This window comes from Crotalus tigris, unplaced genomic scaffold (genome assembly GCF_016545835.1).
Source record: "Crotalus tigris isolate CLP2741 ecotype Arizona unplaced genomic scaffold, ASM1654583v1 scf7180000018101.4720394464:4744507, whole genome shotgun sequence".
Lineage (NCBI taxonomy): Eukaryota > Metazoa > Chordata > Lepidosauria > Squamata > Viperidae > Crotalus > Crotalus tigris.
In genome coordinates this window covers 2,393,656-2,414,566 of record NW_024096823.1, presented here as the reverse complement: position 1 = coordinate 2,414,566, position 20,911 = coordinate 2,393,656, and the positions used below count along the sequence as shown (strand labels likewise).

The 20,911-nt window shown below is 38.7% G+C and overlaps 1 protein-coding gene across 2 annotated transcripts in view; it reads left to right on the top strand.

The window, feature by feature from the left end:
• TEK (TEK receptor tyrosine kinase) overlaps positions 1 to 20,911 on the top strand; it is a 57,046-nt gene that overhangs the window by 16,558 nt on the left and 19,577 nt on the right. The window contains exons 4-13 of one of the 2 annotated variants that reach the window (XM_039347818.1): positions 1,009 to 1,158; positions 3,680 to 3,763; positions 4,461 to 4,601; positions 5,318 to 5,449; positions 8,820 to 8,974; positions 9,522 to 9,675; positions 11,902 to 12,057; positions 13,230 to 13,364; positions 15,205 to 15,498; positions 17,123 to 17,422. In XM_039347818.1, coding sequence (XP_039203752.1) covers positions 1,009 to 1,158; positions 3,680 to 3,763; positions 4,461 to 4,601; positions 5,318 to 5,449; positions 8,820 to 8,974; positions 9,522 to 9,675; positions 11,902 to 12,057; positions 13,230 to 13,364; positions 15,205 to 15,498; positions 17,123 to 17,422 — 1,701 coding nt within the window. Of the gene's footprint in view, positions 1 to 1,008; positions 1,159 to 3,631; positions 3,764 to 4,460; positions 4,602 to 5,317; positions 5,450 to 8,819; positions 8,975 to 9,521; positions 9,676 to 11,901; positions 12,058 to 13,229; positions 13,365 to 15,204; positions 15,499 to 17,122; positions 17,423 to 20,911 lie in introns of both variants that reach the window. The other variant, XM_039347817.1, reaches the window with a different exon arrangement.

The window sequence follows — 20,911 nt, the reverse complement described above, 5'->3', positions numbered from 1 at the left end:
TAAGCATAATGTGGGAAAGGAGAAGCAGCCACTTAACTATACACCTTTGCCAAATATCTATCTAAAACAGGGGTTCTTCATTTGTGAGAATTTGGGACACCATAGATAGATTGCAGAGAGTCTATGAAATCAGATGAGGAGAAAGTACAACTTCAACATTCACTAACCTCTAGTGAAATTTAGGTTTTCATTTCATAATGTACATAGGCCACAAAATAATTTATGGCCTCTGGACACCAAAACTATTAACTTCAATATATCCCATTATCTAAAATTATCACACTCTAAAAAGGTATTGTATTGTTATTTATTGAATGGTTAACAAAGAAGCACATACATTACTACATATTGTAATTGTTTTTAATACATTGATAACCATATTTGAAAATAACAGTTTTCTAATCTATGTATTTCATTTTATGCATTTAGATGCATTTTTCTGAAAAGAGGTTCATAGGGCTTCACCAACTCTTCAGGTTGAACCAGAACCCTGATCTAAAACAAGCCAACATGTCTTTACATCCCATTCCAGCTACATCCTATTAAGAAAGCAGCAATTGGGTCAAATTAAAATGTGCAATCTTTATGGCGGAAGAATGATATAGCTAGCTGATTAAAATGATTAAGATGACATCTGGAAATCTGAGAGTGGATAATCAAGTACCGCCTCACCAGAAGAAGATCCTAGTCGCAAAGGGTTTTATTTTGCACTTCAAACTTTAACTAATCTGTACATAACGCAAGAAAAGTGCCAAACTGAGTAATAGCAATAATTAAATATAGTAGCTCTCTTATCTGCATGCAAAAGAAATAAGAGAAATCACAAATGTTCTCTTTTATCCCATGCTCATTGTTTCATACACTCAAAATATTAATAAAGCTGCAGATGTCAAGTAGATGAATGTGTGCTATGGAATGTGTGCTATGGAAAATCTGCAGCTGTAGCCATATTCTCATTGATCTACAACTTCAATTATGTACCTTTGGATTTTTTTTCCTCCACTGCAGGTACGTTTATATATTCTGTTCTCAAGAGAGTTCCAGAACTGCTAACAATACCCCTGTCTTCAGTTCACCTTGATAATGCAGGAGTTTACTCAGCCAGATACATAGGAGGAAGCCATTTCACTTCAGCCTACACTCGACTGATTGTACGAAGTAAGATTTGATCGACTCCTTAAACAGAAAGCTAAAACAGGAATCCTTTACTCATGTTATGTTCTTTTAACACTGAGTCATGGGTAGAGATATTATCTGTCTCTAGGGTTCTGCTACAAGCAAGCTGAAATATTGCCAACCTTTTATTTTAAAACCTAAAAAGTATGCTTAAGCTGGTCAGTTTCATTTGGAAGAAAATACATCATAAGATGCCAGTCTAAAACAGGCTCCTAATTTGGATCAGGCCACCTTACAGCTGCAAGCTGGTCCTCCATATCTCATTTTATCATTCAATTGAAGTCTTGAGCAGGCTATTTCCTGCATATCCTGCTTTTTATAGCATATCTCTGAAGAGGTTTATAGAAGAAAACTGCAGTGAAGCTCTGGTATATAGCTAAGGAAAGAGACATTGCAATTTTTTTTCCAAACAAAAATGCCTAGTTTAAATCTGATCTCCAAAGTGTAAACAAGTTAATCTGCAGTTTTATTTACTTTCAGTTAGGGATATTTCTACTCACCCACTGGCTTTACTCACTAATCCCCCAGAATTATTTTCACGCTGCTCAACATCCTCACCTTTGCCATTCTCAAAAGTCTTAAAATAGATAATCTTCAATGTATGTCCATAATTGAGCCCAAAATTACAATTGTAAGTCATACTGGTTGTTAAGTGGGTCCATCACACGACTGACCTGATTTTATGAATTTTTTTTGTTCAGCGACTCTGCAGTTGCTAAGCAAACCTATTGTCTGTAATGGGTGTTTTTTGCTGGAAAGGACGAGTACTGTAAACACTGACTTCTGGCAAAAAAAAAAAAGTCATAAATTGCAGTTATGTGACCGCAGGATGCTCCAAATGCAAGTAGGTTGCTGAGCATACCTGGCAAGCATGGCTAGGAAATGGGCTGTCGGAATTTTGAGTACAGGTTGTAAGCAGTGGTGGGATTCAAATATGTAAACAACCAGTTCTCTGTGTAGATGCCACTTCCAGAAGTCCATTCAACAAAAAATTAACTACCAGTTCTGCCAAAGTGGTGCAAACTGGCTGAATCCTACCACTGGCTATAAGCACCTTTGGGTGGGTGGGTGGGGGATCTGTTGTAACTTTAAATGGTTGCTTAGCAACTGATCATAGGTCAAGGATTACCTGTATTACCCACAAGCATAACAATGTCCTCTCTAACTAACTGGGGGCTGCAAAAAATGGCATCTAATCAATGCTTGACCTCTCATATTTATTCCATATGATTTTGTGGGGGAAAAAAAAGTGCTGTACATCTAAAATGTGGCAAGTTGCCACAATGGCTTGCTTTTGATGGGGAAGAAGGACAGTCAGGAAGCTGGAAGACAAACCTTCCTCTCAGTGGAAAACAGCCAGTCCTGCAGCTCCACTATTAACACTCAAAACTGTCTTCTCAGTTGGAACCCTGGAGCTTCTTTGAGCTGAATATTAATAGGTTAAGAACTTCTGAAAAGTATTATTTTGATGAGGGTAGTTTGTCAATCCAACATCAACATAAACCGGATGCATGGAATTTTCAGCCAACAAACTCAGCCTTAGTCTATTCAGTCAAACTAAAAGAAGCTTAATAAGCATCTCGTTTTATTGCCCAATAAAGAGAAACAGGAGTGAAGTGAGGCAGTAGATTTCAGGCAACCCTCATGGTCTGTTAATCTGTGTAATTCAGGTCTGGTACACAAAGCAAATTTCTTGATGGAGCAGTTAAGAGGAAATATGCAATTTGAGTTACGAAAATTGTGTTTTGAAGACCACACCCAGCAGTAACTGACCGGGCTAAATGAATTCATTGAGATAGCATACATTATGTTCTTCCAAATGTTTGTCATCCCCTGTATTTGGCTTCCTGTTTTTGTTCTTTAATCTTGATTGTTGTTAGTCCTTCAGTTCCTAGCATGCAACTGCTTGCCATTGGAAAACATTTCGGTGACTGTAACAATCTCTCCACTGCGTTTGCATTTTGTAGGATTTTATCATTTTGTCACCAGGGATGAATTATCAAGGATCACATGTGACTATCAGCCAATTGTCAAATAACCTGTCAAGATAGATTCCTCAAGTTCTGGTGATTTCGTGGATACATCCTTTTAGTTTTACTGACAATCATATTGATGTGGTGCCCTCTATAAGGAATTCAGTTCAACCACTGTTCACTTGTATATTTCCTGTACCTCTTCTGGAGGAAGGGGAAAAAAAAGAGACAAAGCAAAGAGGGGGCTAGAAAAGAGGGAGCAAAAATTATTTCAAAGAGAGACAAAACCATTCTTTCTCAAGAGATTTATTCTAAGATGATATAAATAATAATTTATATTATTATATTATTATAATGACATTATGCTATGCTCCCCTTGATCCTGAGAGATACTCCAGTAAAGCTTTACAAACCCAACCTTATTCTATTTGAGATCTTTTTATTGTTTAGCTTATCAACTTTTCTTATGCTTTTATGTAAAGGGTGTGAAGCTCAAAAATGGGGACCTGAGTGTTCTTTTCCTTGTCCAGACTGCAAGAATAATGGCATCTGTCATGAGGATACTGGAGAATGCATTTGTCCACCGGGCTTTATGGGGAAAACATGTGAGAAAGGTAAAAGAAAAAATGATCAGGTATTGATGAACAATTTCCCCTAAAACAGGGGATCAGTACTGTATATCGAATATATTAACTATATTTGAGGTTTTATAGTTTAGAAGCCATCAAAGTAGTAAGAGTATTTATAAAGATACTGTCCGTCCATCTATCTATCTATCTATCTATCTATCTATCTATCTATCTATCTATCTATCTATCTATCTATTTTTCTTATCATCATATCATTTATCAAGTATGTCCAAGTAAATAAATAAAGTCTAGTTTCCCAGCACTTGGAGACATAAAAGTTTAACGTATGATCTAAACAGGGGTGGGTAGTGATTGGGCTTCACTTACTATGGCTGTTAACGTCCAAGGTAAAATAAAAATGAGCTCTTGGCTAGAAGTTACCCTCTTCTCGGTGTGTCAGAGCTTTTTTGAGTAAATATTTAACACTTGGGAAAAAAGTAGACCAGTTCAGCCTGAGATTCTGTCCTTCTTTCCTGAACGTTGAGTCCATCAGGTGATTATTATCAGCATGCTTCCTTTCTGGAGGATTCTGCTTTTGATTATACCTGTTACTACTTTTACACTTTGAAAATAAAGTTTCCTTACCACAATTGTCAGGAATCTGGGAAATATTATTATTTTGACCCTCTTTAAATATTTCATAACTTTGTCCTTTTTTTTTTTTTACACACACAAAAAAAAGCTTGTGGAGAAAACAGATTTGGGAAGGCATGCCAAGAAAAATGTAAAGAGAAGTCAGGATGCAAATCTTTGGTGTTCTGTTTGCCTGATCCATATGGATGTTCATGTGCCTCTGGATGGAAGGGACTCCAGTGTGATGAAGGTAAAATGAAATATGAAAATTAACTGTGTAGGTCGATGTGTGTGTGTGTGTGTGTGTGTGTGTGTGTATGTGTGTGTGTGTAGGGAGCAAGGGAAAACACAACTTTGCTAAGAATATATTTTAATTCTAAAAAATACAGTAGTACAATAGACTAATTTGGTCATTTTATTTCACCACTGTGTATTTTTTAACCATATAATCTAGTCAGCCTCTTGGCCGAACATTGTACAGATACCTTAAGGAAGTTAATACATCTTTTTCAGCCAATATATGCATGGAAGAATTGATATACAGGTAATTCTCCTTCAGTGACTGCAACTGGGACCACTAAACTGGATGTTAAGTGAAACTAAACAGTATGCTTATGAACTTACTTCAGTTTTCCTTTGCTGTACAGACCTGTAAAGATTGAAAACGCGAGAATTGCTCCCAAAAGTTACTTTTTCATAATTCTTGTAACTGCATACGGTAAACAAGAGCTATTTATATGAAGAACGCAACATTTAGCAAACTGTAAAGTTCGGTTTTGTTCAAAATATATGAATTCCAAGAGTATAATATGCCTTTGGAACATACCCTTTCAATGCCTCGACTTCACTGTAAAATTCTGATGACAGTCCATGATAGCATTGGCCGAAAAGTATGGGGATCCACTGAATAATGCTAGTGGCTATGTGTGCCACCTAATAGCTCACTGGTGCTGTTCATTTTGGCAGGTTGCGAGCCTGATTTTTATGGGCCTGATTGTAAATTGAAGTGTAACCACTGCAATAATCGAGGAGCATGTGACAGCTTTAAAGGCTGCGTCTGCCAGTTTGGGTGGCATGGTCTGCAATGTGAAAAAGAAGGTAAAGCAAAGGTAACCCTGTAATACCACACCAGTTTTCATTTTTTGCATAATTTTGGCACCAGAAATGGGCAATCCCCCATTGCCAAGGGAATCCAGCCATTGCCTGCATTCAAAGACAAATCAACATGAAGGAAAACTACACTAAACAATTTATGGAGGATTCATGAACCATCATCCAACAGTTTCAGGGATTTTTTTTTTTAATGCAGCAAGCAGACTATTAGAAAAAGAGCAACATAAAAAAGGAATTTAGGTCTTCCCTCCAGCAATTCCTCCTCTCAAAATCTGTTTTTATATCCTCGTTTTCTCTGAATGAGAAAATAAATACACCCTTCCCACCAACATACATATCCCAGGAAGCAGGACATTATTAGCATTGCTGTACATGATACTGTATATTGCTTTACAATTCATACTCACAGCTTTTGTTATTATTTTTTTAAAAAGGAATATATTCTATAGTACTCCAGTGGAACAGTATCACAGTGTACAACTTGCTTAGTAACTAGAAGCTGTTGTATTTTAAATTGAGTAATAAAAATGTTTTTTAGCTATAATAATTTTCATAAAAATGACAATTGCCTTGATACATTCAGTTGATATATATACTTTCCCTAAAGTATTGGAGCAAAATATGCAAGAAAGTTTTAAAATAATATTATCGGTAACTCCAATCCCTTGAGCTATGCTTGATACACAAAAATCACTTAGACTGTCCATGTTGTTTTAGAGCAGGTATGCCCAACCTGTGTCTTGAAGGCCATACACATTTTTAGCTGCCCCTGGACAGCTAAAAATGCACTCCCACAGGATTGTAAACTTTTAACATTATTATGTGGTTTATATACATTAAGTGTATTATATATTTTAAATGTGGCCCAAGATAATTCCACTTCACTCAATGCCCAGGCAAGCCAAAAGGTTGGACCCCCATACTTTAAAGGGAATAGTGTTTTAGATTTTTTTATCCTGCTTTGATTACTTTTTTTTTTTATAAATATCTGAAGACAGTGAACATACCTACTTTTTCTTCCCCCTCCTATTTTCCCCACAACAATCCTGTGAGGTTAGTTGGACTGAGAAGGAGTGGTTGGCCCAAAGTCATCAGCAAGCTTTCATGCCTAAGCAACAGCAATAGCACTTAGACTTACATACTGCTCCACAGTGCTTTTCAGCCCTCTCTAAGTAGTTTACAGAGTCGGCATATTGCCCCAACAATCTGGGTCCTCATTTTACCGACCTCAGAAGGTGGAAGGCTGAGTCAACCTTGAGCCGGTGAGAATTGAACTGCCCACCTGCTGGCAGCCGGCAGTCAGCAGAAGTAGCCTGCAGTACTGCATTCTAACCACTGTGCCACCAGTGTTATAGGTTCCCAATCTACTCTAAAATCTTGGGACTTCCTAAATTCACTAGCCAAGAACTGTTCAAATCCAAGCCTGCTTAGCTGCTTCAAAATCAAACAAAGTTCGCTATGTGCTGTCATAATTTGCTGCAACAAAAGAAAATATGAGAGCCTAAATCCATTTATGTATCATTCTTTAAGTTCAGGCCATAAAGATTAAATCAACATTTGGGCCAACAACTGTTGCAATATATGACATACACCAATGTTCATGTGTATGTGCATACATGAATGGAGATTATGAATTTACATTTATCATTTACATTTATCTTGGTTCTTAAATTGGGAATGTCATTGTTTTATTACCTCTTGCAAAAAGCTCAATGAAACATTGATATTCCCAATTTAAGAACCAGGATCAAATTAACATCTAGGATTGTGACTGACAGCTAGATTGGCAGAAGGCCAGTCTACTCTGATTGGAAGTAATGATACCTTTCCAATATACATTTTTTTAAAGATAATGATGGCAGCAGTTCAATAATTACTACAGTTGCCATCTTACTGAATCTGCTATTAATTAAATTAAAAAGAGAAAGGGAAGAGAAATGATTAAACCTGTCTGTTTCTTATATTACTGCCAAACAATTATGTGAATCCCATAATTTCTTCTTCTTCTGTTTGCTTTTTGGATTGTTAGGTACCTAGAATGAATATATAATATGACTGCCTTCCATTTAAACAGTACTGATCACAAAGAGTATTGATCATAGCTATTTATTGATCACAAAGATTTTAGCTGAAGTATATAGGTAATCCTTGATTTACAACCATTCGTACAGTGCCACAGCATACCCAGTTCATATGATCAAGATTTGGGTGCGTGACAACCAGTATGTATTCTCAACAGTTGCAGTGTCCCAGAGTCACGTGATCATCATTTGCAACTTTCCCAGCAGGCTTCTGGAAGGAAAGTCAATGGGAGAAGCCAGATTTCTTAAGAATCTCATGATTCATGTAGTAACTGCAATGATTCACTCAGCCATAGGACAAAAAGGGCGTAAAATCAGAAATGACTCATGTATAACCTTTTAGCTTAGCAAGGGGAAAGTCTGATCACAACAGTGGTCATAAGTCGAGCAGTATCTTCACCTCCCTCTTTTGCCAAACACTAAATGAGAGGTCTTCAAACTTGGCCCTTTTATGATTTGTGGACTTCAACTCCCAGAATTCCTCAGCCAGAGTGCCTGGCTAAGGAATTCTGGGAGTTGAAGTCCACAAGTCATAAAAGGGCCAAGTTTGAAGATCCCTGCACTAAATAAATAAATGATGGCGCAGTGGTTGGAATGTAGCATTGCAGGCTAATTCTGCCGACTTGTCAGAAGTTCGATTCTGACCGGCTCAAGTTTGACTCAGCCTTCCATCCTTTTGAGGTTGGTAAAATGAGGATTCAAATTGCTGGAGGCAATATATTGGCTCTGTAAACAGTTTAGAGAGGGCAGTTTTGAAGCACTGTGAAGTGGTATATAAGTCTAAGTGCTATTGTTATTGCTAAATAAACTCCAACTTTCAAACTCAAAGGCCAAGCAGATAGACATCTGTGGATGTGACTCTGATCAGAAGCTACAAGTCAGCAAGGCAATCTGTGCTGTGGTTGGTTGCTGTGGGTGTGGAAGGGGAGTTTCCCTTTCCCCCCCCCGCCTTTTTTCTTCTGTGTGCTCTGTGATTTACCTCATGATGCACCTGCTTGCCTATCTTGCTTGCTGTATATATAGATGTAAAGTATATTTATTTATATAAAACTACAAGTTCATGTCAGTGTCTCTGACCCTATTTGGATACCTGCTGTGCAATTCCCTGACACAATGTGGTGCAGTGTTTAAGATGTTGGACTAGGAGGAGCAAGACTCATGTTCAAGTCTGGTTGAAGATGTGTATCTAGTGGAGCTGCTGAATAATGAAATTGTTCATTGATTTAATCTGGGCTAATTAAATGATAAACAAATATGGTTCATTACGTATGCAGGTACAGCAGATGAATCCCCCAAGATAGAGACCTTGCTAAATGAAATTGAACTCAATGCTGGCTCAGAGTTCAAGTCGACCTGCACAATTACTGGCAAGCCATCTCCTACAAAGGAAGACATTAAATTAATTAAAAAAGATGGAACCATTCTTCTAGTAAGTTCCTCATCTTATGCTTTTAGGGGGAAGGATAAGTTAGGGGAGATAGTTGTACTTATTCACTGAATCTTTTTTGCTTCATTTTTCTTGCTCCTTCCCATTTCTACTTTCAGTAAACCTTAAGTTTCAGGAACCCATGCTCTGTGCTGGGGTTATATACTAAAGTAAATAATAATAATGCAATTAAAATCTCAGCAATAAAGCAGGAAGCATGAAGGTACTATGAAAGCAAAAGCTTTTTGCATTGTCTCATCAAATATTCAAGACCCATTTTAGATATTAAAATATCCTCAGTTAATATTACAGGGATGTTTTTAACCTGAAACATAAAATCAGTGTATAATTTTCATTGCCCTCTCCTTCCTTTCTTCCCTCCCACAAAAGATAGGTCTCAACATTTCATCAACAATGAGTTTTACTTGAATGTTAATTTTTCTGCTTTGTTAAAAAAAAAAAGGCAAAAAAGATATAAGTAAAAACAGAACATTTTTTTTAATTGTGGTAGACATCTAATTTGAATATTTTTGTTGTTGTTGTTGCCTAGCCTGTCACAATAGCCAAAAAAGACAACACGTCGGAAACTTTAGAAGCTACTTTTCTTTTTAAAAGTGTCCAGCCTGCTGATTCTGGAATGTGGGTCTATGTTGCTGAGACAAGAGTTGGCATGGCAGAAAAAACTTTACAGGTTGCAATTAAAGGTAAATGAGAAAATTTTGCATTTGTTTGTTTGTTTGTTTAACATCCAGATCCAGTGTCGTCATAGCATTTTCAGTGCATTTAGATTCAAGTGATCTCAGTAATCGTTAGCTAAGTGTCAGTGGCTTGTTGCCGTCGGCATTGCAAACATTAAAGAAAGAAGCAAGCTGCAAATAGTATCAACATCAGTATCCAATGCACAGGTAGACCTTGGTAATCTTTACAACCATTCATTTAATGACCATTCAAAGTTACAATGGCACTGAAGAAAGAGACTTATGCCCATTTTTCACACCTACAACCATTGCAGCATCCCACAATCACATGATCAAAATTCAGAAGCTTGACAACTGACTCATATTTATGACGGTTGCAGTCTTCCGGGGTCATGTGATCACCTTTTTCAACCTTCTGACAAGCAAAGTCAATGGGGGAAAGCCAGATTCACTTAACAATCGTATTATTAATTTAACAACTGCAGTGATCCACTTAACAACTGTGGCAAGAAAGGTCATAATATGGAGTAAAATTCACTTAACAACTGTCTCAGTTTGCAAAATAGATTTTGGGGTCAATTATGGTCATAAGTTGAGGACTACCTGTAAATGGATTTTTTTCCCCAAATGTCTTTTAATGTAAAGAACACAGGAAACTTACCAATCAGAACTAAAGATTGAGCCTGTTTCTTTCTGCAAATTGAGAGTGTTTCCTAGATTATTTCTTTTGGATAGATAGAAGAGGGAGCTCTCAAATTCTAATAAGTAATTTCTTACTTCACTTCTATGCCATACTTATAAATCACTCTGGTTAGATCAAAGAATGGTCAAAGGGTTATTCAAAGAAATGTTGCTATCTAAGACAGACGAATAAATGTCACAGTCTCTCTCACCCGTGAAGTATGTGAAGGGTCACCCCCCCCACACACACACCTTCTTCTCTCTGTGTTTGTGTATCTCAAGACAGTCTTGATTCCTGCAACTACAAGTGCATGCAGATTTATGCCAATATTTTTCAAAAGAGGTTTCCCATATTCTTCTTTCTAGAGCTAAGAGTGAGTGGCTGGCTCAAAATCCCCCAGCTGGCTTTGTGCCTGAGGCAGGACTAAGTTTCCCACTTTCTAGCTCAGCACCCTTAATCACTGTACTAAATTGGCTTTCCATTCTTTTTTGAGCCTGCAATAAAGGTACTATAAATTAGGTAATTACCAATTTGCATGCCATAATATGAAAGCTCTGATGTCAAAGGCAGCTTCCATACTGTCTAATGGTTAGGTTGTCCCTGAATTGATTGATTATCTCTGTTGATGCTTATTTATCATGTGTGAGCCATTGACATGACTGTCGGACAATGTAGTATTTTCTCTAGGTCTTTAAAAAAGTGTAAGGCAGGTCCAAAATTCAGTGTTATAAATATAATTTTAGTACGGTTTCTTAGGCTAATACCCAAATACTTGCCTTTAGAAATAATTTCAGTAGCAGCTCTTGAAACTTAAGAATAGTAAAGGAGATTTTGGCTAATCATAAGAGCTATAGCTGTATCAAGGACCTTCTGAGTTTGCCTCTGTTATCAGAAGCCAAAAAAAGGGAGGGGCACATTAATGAGAAGAAAAATCAGGTATCAGAGAACTGTTTCAGACAGCCGGAGTTATGGAAGGGCCTTTGAAGAAAGCAACAGTTTTGAATCAATGGACACTGAGAAGACTATTGTCAGCAAGTCACATGCGGTTTAGGAAAACTTGATTTTGTCAACTTAGTTCAGCTTGAAGGAAATAACATGCTGAGAATGAGCAAACGGGAGAAAAATGTGGAGTGTGACAGAAGAAAAATGAATGAGAACAGGAAATGGAAGGAATGATCTGTGTCTTTAAACATCCTAGGACTCGGTCTGACCTTCTGAGTCTTCTACTACTTGGGGGGGGGGGGAAATTGAGCTAATGAGGAATGAGTAGGATGTTGTGGGTTGCAGACCTGGCAATCTGGTTGCAGAAGGCTAAATTGCTGCAATAAAGGAGAATATGAAAGGAGAGTTCTGACAACTGATATTTTCAGAATTTAGTTTTCAGATCCCCTCCAGAAAGACAAGGCAATAGGCTAAATATGTCATTCAATCGTCTTTAACAATCTCTCAGCCTTAACTCTACAGTCAGACAAAACTCATTTTTATTGGGTTTTTTTCCTTTCAAAAAAGACTGTTGTAATAGATATTTTATTATTCCCCTTCTTGACCAGTTCTTCCTATGCCTCAGAATGCTCCATCATTGATAGAAAGAGGCCATAATTTTCTCATTATTGCAACAAATGCTGGATCATATTTTGGGGATGGACCAATTGTATCAACTCAGATTCTATACAAACGCGCCAACTCTCAATGGATGTCAGAGGAAGGTAAGAATCAAACAAATCATCCAAAACTGCTCTCCAAAAACATTCCACTTTCACAGCAGGCCACATCCATGTTGCACTTGTCCTTTGCTTCCAGGGTTCTGCAAACTGTAGTTCCATAAGCTGCGTAGAGGCCAACGGTAGGTAGCATAGAAACTGGTGAAATGAATGAATGAATGGTTTTAGCAGAGAATTTTCAGCACTTCAACTATTATAGTTTTCAAGACAATTGGGGCGAAACCATGAAAGTTATAGTGACACACAGCTGATATACGTTTACAATACAGGTAAACCCATGGAGCTGGCTCTGTTTAATCCCCAGGTTGGTGAACCAAAAATAAATACATTATTGTCCACCAATGTTACTTTTGTTATTTGTCAATATCATAGTGATATTTGTTGTCTGGTCAAGGGATAGGGAGTTTCATCATATTCTTTAACAAAGATTGATTATATGTTAAAAATACGTTTAATATTTTAACAGTGAACCTCATATAGAGTTATGTTCCAGATTAATTATTTCTTCTTGAGCTCATTTGACTAGCAGCTTCTAATCACATCTGATGCTAAAATACTCAACAGAGGTTAGGCAATGTGTGGCAGCTGTGTAAGTTTCCTGTTTTTCATGGGACTAGCATTGAATGAACTAGTATTGCTTCTATTCAGGATTCAGATAGTACCGTACATACAATTCCACACCTCAAAGCACTTTGGTATAGAAATAAAGGAAAAGGCTAGATATTCTTATATGATTTCTATATAGTAGGACAACATAGTTTCCCACAACTGACATGAGCTGTGGTGAACAACAAGCTCATTTATTCACCCTTAATTTTTCATTTCTTTCCCTGTACTTTCAGGCAATTTAAAACATTTGGTTTCAATTTCAAAATAACCTTGAGATCTTAATGTCTAATCCCAGGAAACTGTGGATTTCTTAAATTATGGCTTGTGTGTGCATTTGTGTGTGTGTATAAAGGATGATGTTTGTGATGCACACCCTTATCCCAGTTTTGTTTGCATACATAGGTTATACTGTTTTCTGCATTATTTTATGGGGGGGGGGGGATTTTCATTTGACCAAATGAAAATAGAACAAAATAAATGTGTTTATGTATATTGAACACTTTCCTTATTATTTTGTTATTTTTATTTTTTTTTCCTTTGGAACTCAGTCACAGAAGACATCTGGCGACTAAATAATCTAGAACCAAAAACGGTGTACTTTGTATGTGTTCGCCTCACTCGTAAAGGAGAGGGGGGAGCAGGACATCCTGGTCCAGCAACCAGCTTCATTACAGCTGCTGTTGGTAGGCAAATCTTTGGACTTCTGTAAAGGGGGTATTTGTTAGTCAGTAGCTGCTTTGTGCACACACACACACATATACAGTATACAGTATACATACATACATATCTATATCTATATCTATATATCTGTAGGTCTGTGGTTATTCGGGTTTTCTCCCGCGTGAAATTGGAAGTGTCTTGGTGACGTTTCGACGAAGTCCCATTCATCATCTTCAGGCTGGTGTTTTTGGCTTTATGCTTCTAGGAGCACGAAGCCAAAAACACCAGCCTGAGGATGACGAATGGGAGTTCGTCAAAACATCGCCAAGACACTTCCAATTTTACGCGGGAGAAAACCCGAATAACCACAGACCTACATACAAACATTCACAAAAACCTCAGAAAACAATATGTGTGTGTGTGTGTGTGAAGTGGTTTTTAAAAAAAACATTTGGGTATACCAGGTGTTTCAAAAAAAAGAAAAAAAATGCTTAATATATATCTCCTCCCTGGGTCTCCTCCCTCCCTGATACAGCTGACAAAAGTGAGAAGAGCCTGTGGCCTACAGGTTAATACAGTGGCCTAGTGTGCAAACAGTCCAGGTTCAAATCTCAGAAGGGTATGGCTAGCTGATGAGAGCTAAATAGCTTGAAATAGCTATACTAGTCTCCCTTTAACTCTTGGTTGGCAATCCAAATTTAACACACACACACACACACACACACATATATATTTACATACACACACACACATATATATATATATACATACACACACACACACATACACACGTAAGTATAATCTTCCTCAAGTGATAAATGTGCTGCTGTACATAGTAATTACTATACATAATTTGAATTTCAGGAGTACCACTATTTAGCAAGTTTCCTTGGGCAGAAGTTACTGAATACTAAGGATGTTTCTGAGATGCAAGGACTATTTACATTCAGGTTGCGAATAAAACAAGGTTTCAAAACATTTACTCCCATAGACTCCTGTTCCTCATTATACATTTTCTCAGTTCAGCATCTCAGTATGACTTTCCTAGCATCCTTAGCCATGTTTCTCAGCCTGGGAGACATTAAGATATATGAATTTCAACTTCCAGAATTCCCTAGCCAACCATGCTGGATGGGGAGTTCTGGAAGTTGGAGTCCACATATCTTAAAGTCAACAAAGTTGAGACTTTCTAGTTCATAGTATTTCTTGCAGACTAGCTAAATTCTGGCAGATATGTTTTTGTTGGGCCTTTACTCACATATCCTCCATTGCCTGCCTCTCCACCACACGTGGGAGATGTGAAATGAATGTTTTCCACTTATTATCTCATTTCCTATTGCAAATACCTTAAAGAGCCAAGTTACTATTGATGAGCCACTGAAATCCAATTGTTAAGAACAGGGATCCTTAAGTGATTGTTCAATTTAATCTCAAGTATTGCCAATCACTGAAATCACATGAGTAAAATGTGAGAGCAATCTCAGCGTTTCTGAGCACAAACTTACAGGTGCTATGATCTCCTTTTGTTCCACCTCTTCTCCTAGACCTAGGATGAGGACAGAAGATAGTGCTCAAGTTCCAATTGATTCATTGGGAATAATTTGATAATAAAATAATGTCCCAAATTCATCATATGGAGAACTATGATAGGGAAGAATTGCTCAAAGTTAGAACATCTCTGACTATTTAATTATGGACATCTAAAGAAAGAAAAGGCCTGTATGATTTGTGTCTGGCTAGCAGTTTTGATTGCTCATAAATCAGAATATGTTAATTACTTATTCTTAGTATGATCCAACAAGAATCTTCTTAGGTTAATAGGTGTTCTAGCCATACTAATGTTCTTTCTTATAATTCTTAAAGGTCTTTTTCCACCCAGAGGCCTGTGCCTTATCCCTAATAGCACAACAGCTCTAAAGCTGTCATGGCAGCCAATCAATCAGCACTTGGAGGAAGACATTTGCATTGAAGTAGAAAATAAAAGTGTAGTGGATGTAAATGGGGAGCATACTACCATCATACAACTCCTAGGAAATAAGACCAGTTTGGTTATTGACAAGCTACAACCCAGACATAAGTACATGTGCCGAGTCCGTATAAATAGTAAGTCCAAAGGGGAATGGAGTGACTATCTTGCAGCATGGACCTTCAGTGACAGTAAGTATATATTTATTTTTCTTGGAGGGGGGAAACATGATTCATTTTAATTATTAGCTCAACAGACCTGCTTTAAATGATCTGACACTGGAAGAAGCTGTCATGAGCCCATCGGAGCCCAGTTTGAAGGTGGAGGAGAAGTTGGAACCGGGACCATCCGACAGGGCTGGCATGTCTCCCTTGTCATTTTTGGAGAGGCCAAGGGCTGAAGACGATGCTGTCCCAGGCCCCTCAGGCATTGGGGGAGGTGATCAACTAGACGGAAAGCTGCCTACCCTCATAGACACAGGGAAGGATCAGCTGCTGATAGGCAGTGGTGTTGATAGGCAGCAAATCCTCTCTGATGAGGAACAGCTGCCTCCTCCATTGATCCAAGGGCACTGAGAGTGGAGTGTAGGCAAGCTAAGGGGCTGAGAGGCTACTCAGGAGAAGGTCACCCCACCCCTCCTCACAAGGAACACCTGGAGTGGATTGTCTTATGGAGTTAATGGGGAGTTAATTTTTGCCAGGAATAATTGTTTGTTTTGGCTTAAACTCCCCTGGCTTTGACTCGTGCCTTTTGCCTTCCCTTGCCTTGAGGACTGCCTTCTGCCCTACCCTGCCTTTTGTCTTGAGCCTTAACTTTACTTTGTGAACTACTGTTTTCCTCGTGGACTCACTTAGCCGAGTGGACTGAACTTGGGACTCTGGATCTTGCCCTGTGAATATGCTCCTACTCTGTGGACTTTCTTTGTTATATACGGACTGTTTGGAGGACTGAGGATGGCTGTCTTCAGGGCAGTGTGGGGCTGGAGCCTTACTGGTTATTGGAGGGCCATTTGTTGGAACATTTACTTAGAGCAATAAAGGACTGTCTGGAGGCCTGGATCATAACAGAAGCAGCCAGATTCTGAAGCTGCAGGGGTTACTGCATCAGTCCCAGTCTACATGATCAGTGATTAAGGATGATAGTTTTTATCATTCCAACATCAGCAGAAGGGTCACAGGCTACTCTTTCTTGGAAACTGCTTAACAACACTATGCTTGTGTTTTGGTAAAGCAGGCAACAGTCTTAACAGCCTGTCGCAACCTGCCTTGTGCTTTTGACACTGGCTAGGTTCACACATTGCTCTAAATAATTGATGGCATGGTTTTAATCAGTGCTTTTTTATATAAAAAAAAAAAGGTGCCAGAACTCATACATGTCATACAACCCGCCTTGCCTACCCTACAAGGTTCCATCCAAAAAAAGTACCGAAACTCTGTTCTGGGCATTCTATGAGAAAAAAAGCGCTGGTTTTAATGATTATTTATCAGTTTGTGGTTTTAAGAAAGAAGTCCCCAACCATTTGGACACCAGGGACCGGTGCCATGAAGAAAGGTTTTTCCATGGACCAGAGGGGGTGTGGTTTTAAATAATGTCTGCATCCCAAGGATGCAGCTTTGCTTGTTTGTGCGGCCCACTTGCTGGCATGCTGCAGACCGGTGCCGGTTAACAGATCGGGGGCTGGCGACCCCTGTTTTAAGATACCTCTGGCCATGTAGATAAAATTCAAAGTCAGTTTGAAATATTGAAAATAGAACTTTGTGACATTTATGGACTGAAGATTTATATGAAATACAACATGGTGTTGTTTCTTCACAGGATCTCCTCCTTCCCCTGATAATATCAATATCATGAACATCACCGATTCCTCTGCTGTTATTTCTTGGTCAGCAGCTGAAGGGCATTCCATCTCCTCCATCATTCTCAGCTATAAAATTGTTGGCAAGACTGAGTACAACCAAATCGATGTCACCATAAAAAATGCCACCATCACCCAGTACAACCTCAAGGGTCTTGAGCCAGACACCTTCTATTTGGTTCAGATTACAGCCCAGAATAATGTCGGGAAAAGTGAAAAGAACCCTACCTATGAGCTAAGAACTCTGCCAGAATCAAAAGGTTAGTATCAGCTGAATCAATTAGCTTCAGTTTCTGAATAATTCTATGCATATTTGCTAATAGTAAACTTCATTATATTAAGTGAAGCTGTAGATGTAGATACAATATCTTCTTTGTTTTCTGAGGTTTTCGCCGGTGTTTGTATGTAGGTCTTTGGTTGTTCGGGTTTTCTCCCACGTAATATCTTCGGGTTTTCTCCCGCGTAATATCTTCTTTCCATCTAGTTCTATCGAGTGACTAAAATCCCCAGAATTCATGGCTAATTTGTGCAGTGGTTGGAAGTTATCATCCAATATATTATAAAAACAAATAAAAATGAACACCAAGAAAAAATTTATTGGCAATGGCCAAACACCGGCCTAAGTTTTGGATCCGTTACATGGATGACACGTTCGTCATCATCAAAAGACGCCAAAAAACAAGCTTTATGGACACACTGAATTCGGTATACCTGGATATCAAGTTTACAGCAGAGGAGGAGAATCAGGGTTCCTTGACTTTCCTAGATGTGCTAGTTAGCCGTCAACCAGATGGAACCCTACATACAAGGGTATACAAAAAACCAACACATACTAACAGAACCCTCCATTATAAGAGCAACCACCCAGTGGCTCATAAAGCAAGCTGCGTCAGAACGCTGTTTAAATGTTTAGATTCACATTGCAGCACAGCCAAAGCAAGAACTGAGGAAAGGAACCTTCTCTTCCGCGTCTGCAAACATAATGGCTATCCAGTGGGGTTCATCAAACGTCACAGCGCACCACCCAAACCCCAGGAGAATTCACAACCCAGCAGGACGTCAACACAGGCAGTGTCCCCCTCCCGTACATCAACAATGTGTATGATGCAACAGCTAGGTTACTAGCCCCCTACAACATAAAGGTAGCTGATAAACTGGACCAGATGTTGCGCTCTAGGATCATGCACCCCAAGGATCCACTCCCCAATGAAGAAAAATCATCGGTGATATACAGGATTAATTGCAAGAACTGCTCCTGCAATTACATTGGGGAGACCTCCAAAAGACTAAAGACCAGGGTGCATGAGCACAAGCTGGCCATTAAAAGGTGCAAACAGCACTCACAGGTATGGACACATATTACTAATTTTGGTCATCAGTTTGACCTCACCAATGTACAAACCCTATCCAGAGACACCACTAAAGGAGGCCACCTACTCAAAGAGGCTTGGATCTCCAATAAAAACTCGATAAACCAGCACATAGAACTCTGCCCGGCACATCAGGCATTGAGAATGTGGGATAAACAACATCACGAATCCCAACAAAGACGATCTACTCGCCTGCCACAAGACCAGAGAGATAGGACAATAGCGAGAGTGAAAGTAACATCACAATCCATAGATAATCTAATAGTGGATATCTGTGAACAACCGGCAGAGGATCTTCCCCTGGGGGTTTGTACATGTTCAAAAAGAGCACAAGAGCTGTCAAGTAGGGGATTGGAGTCTAACAGGCAATCTACTGATGCTGTAGTGACACAGCAAGCCCAAAGTCCAATAGGGTGGAAGTGAACAACTGGTACATACGAAGGAAACAAATGCCCCCAAAAGGGGGGGGGAATGAACATGCTGGTTGTGGGAGCCTGTGGCGGGTTGATAGATAATAGCTGTGCACAAAGGGGGAGAGTGGAGGAAGAGAATTGAACAGCGGAGTAGCAGCCCCCCAAAATGCCAAGAAAACAGCCAATACACGCCTTCCAGAAATTAAACAATTAGGATCATTGGATAGACCTTGTCATCGGTCTATCCAATGATCCTAATTGTTTAATTTCTGGAAAAACTGGCCAGTACTATAAAAGAGACTCCCATCGACCTGTTTTAAGCCCTGATGATGTTGGTAGTGCTGACCAACAAAAACTTGGCATTTGATTAAATGTATATATATATATATATATATATATATATATATATATACATTTAAATGTATGTGTGTGTGTATGTGTGTGTGTATATATATATGTGTGTGTGTGTGTGTGTGTGTGTGTGTGTGTTTGTGTTTTCTGAGGTTTTCGCGGCTGTTTGTATGTAGGTCTTTGGTTATTCGGGTTTTCTCCCACGTAAAATTGGAAGTGTCTTGGTGACGTTTTGACGAAGTCCCATTCGTCATCTTCAGGTTGGTGTTTTCAGCTTCGTACTTTGTGCTTCGAGAATTGCTCCTCGAAGCACAAAGCTGAAAACACCAGCCTGAAGATGACGAATGGGACTTCGTCAAAACATCGCCAAGACACTTCCAATTTTATGCGGGAGAAAACCCGAATAACCAAAGACCTACATATATATCTATATGTATGTATATGGAAGTCTCGGGTAAAGGATAAATTGGTTAGCAGCCTGAATGAGATTTCTGAAAATCATAATTCCAATCTTTTTGGAAGATATTAGGAAGAGTAAGCCTGGTGTACAGGCTTTCAGACTTTTAGGCTTGACTTAAGGCATAATATTTTTAACATCCTTCCTTCCTTCTTAAAATCTAATCTTATCCTTCTTGCTATTTGTAAATATATCAATCATGGTATATTCCATTTTTCACTAAATAATTCTTGTTGTTACTCATTTATCCATCATTCTATATTTCCCAGATATTATTACATTTTTTGGTTTACTTTATTATATCTTCTGATCATTATACTCACACACTTGTGCACACACACACACACACACACACACACACACACACACACATGCTTGCTTGTTTAGAAGCTCTGATTCTAAGCAGTTTCATTTATACTTTTAAATGATTTTATTCTAAATCCAATGTCTGATTACTTTTCCTAATATTTTGTCAGAGATTAAGCTGGCAATGATCAGAAGTGAAAGAAAATATAACAATCAAAAATAACGTAAAGAGCAGAGAAAATTGCTCATGAAGGCTGAAACTATAGTGTACAGGGGTGTCTAACTACCAGCCCATGGGCCGATGCGTCATGCCAAAACTGCGCTCACCCCATTGCCAGTAATGGAAAAAAAGCCACGATATGTCCCAGCACGCCATGTGACATTGCGAGTTTGACACCCCTGATACAGTAAAAGGAAATGACAGGTCATTCCAGTATTCTGCCAAGAATCTAGGACGATGCCAATATATAATGAGATGAAGCTTTGTGCCAAGAGGTACCAGGGGAAAGCGTAAGACAATTAGCATTGGTGCTTATGAATGTGACCGGGTTAAACCGCAAAGAACAGTTGCTGATGTGGCTGGAGGCAAAGGGAAAAAGTGCTGCAAAGATACGAATACATACAGTATACACTGGTATGTGGAATGTCAGAAATGTGAATGAAGGCAAACTGGATGTTAAAGCAGAAATGTCAAGACTGAACGTTGTCATCCTGGGAATCAACAAACTGAAACGGATGGGAACAGGTCATGTCATATCAGAAGAACATCAGGTCTTCCAATGCAGATAAGAAAATCACAGAAGAAATAGAGTAGCTATCATTACTAATAAAAGGGGGTTAATATCAAGTCTT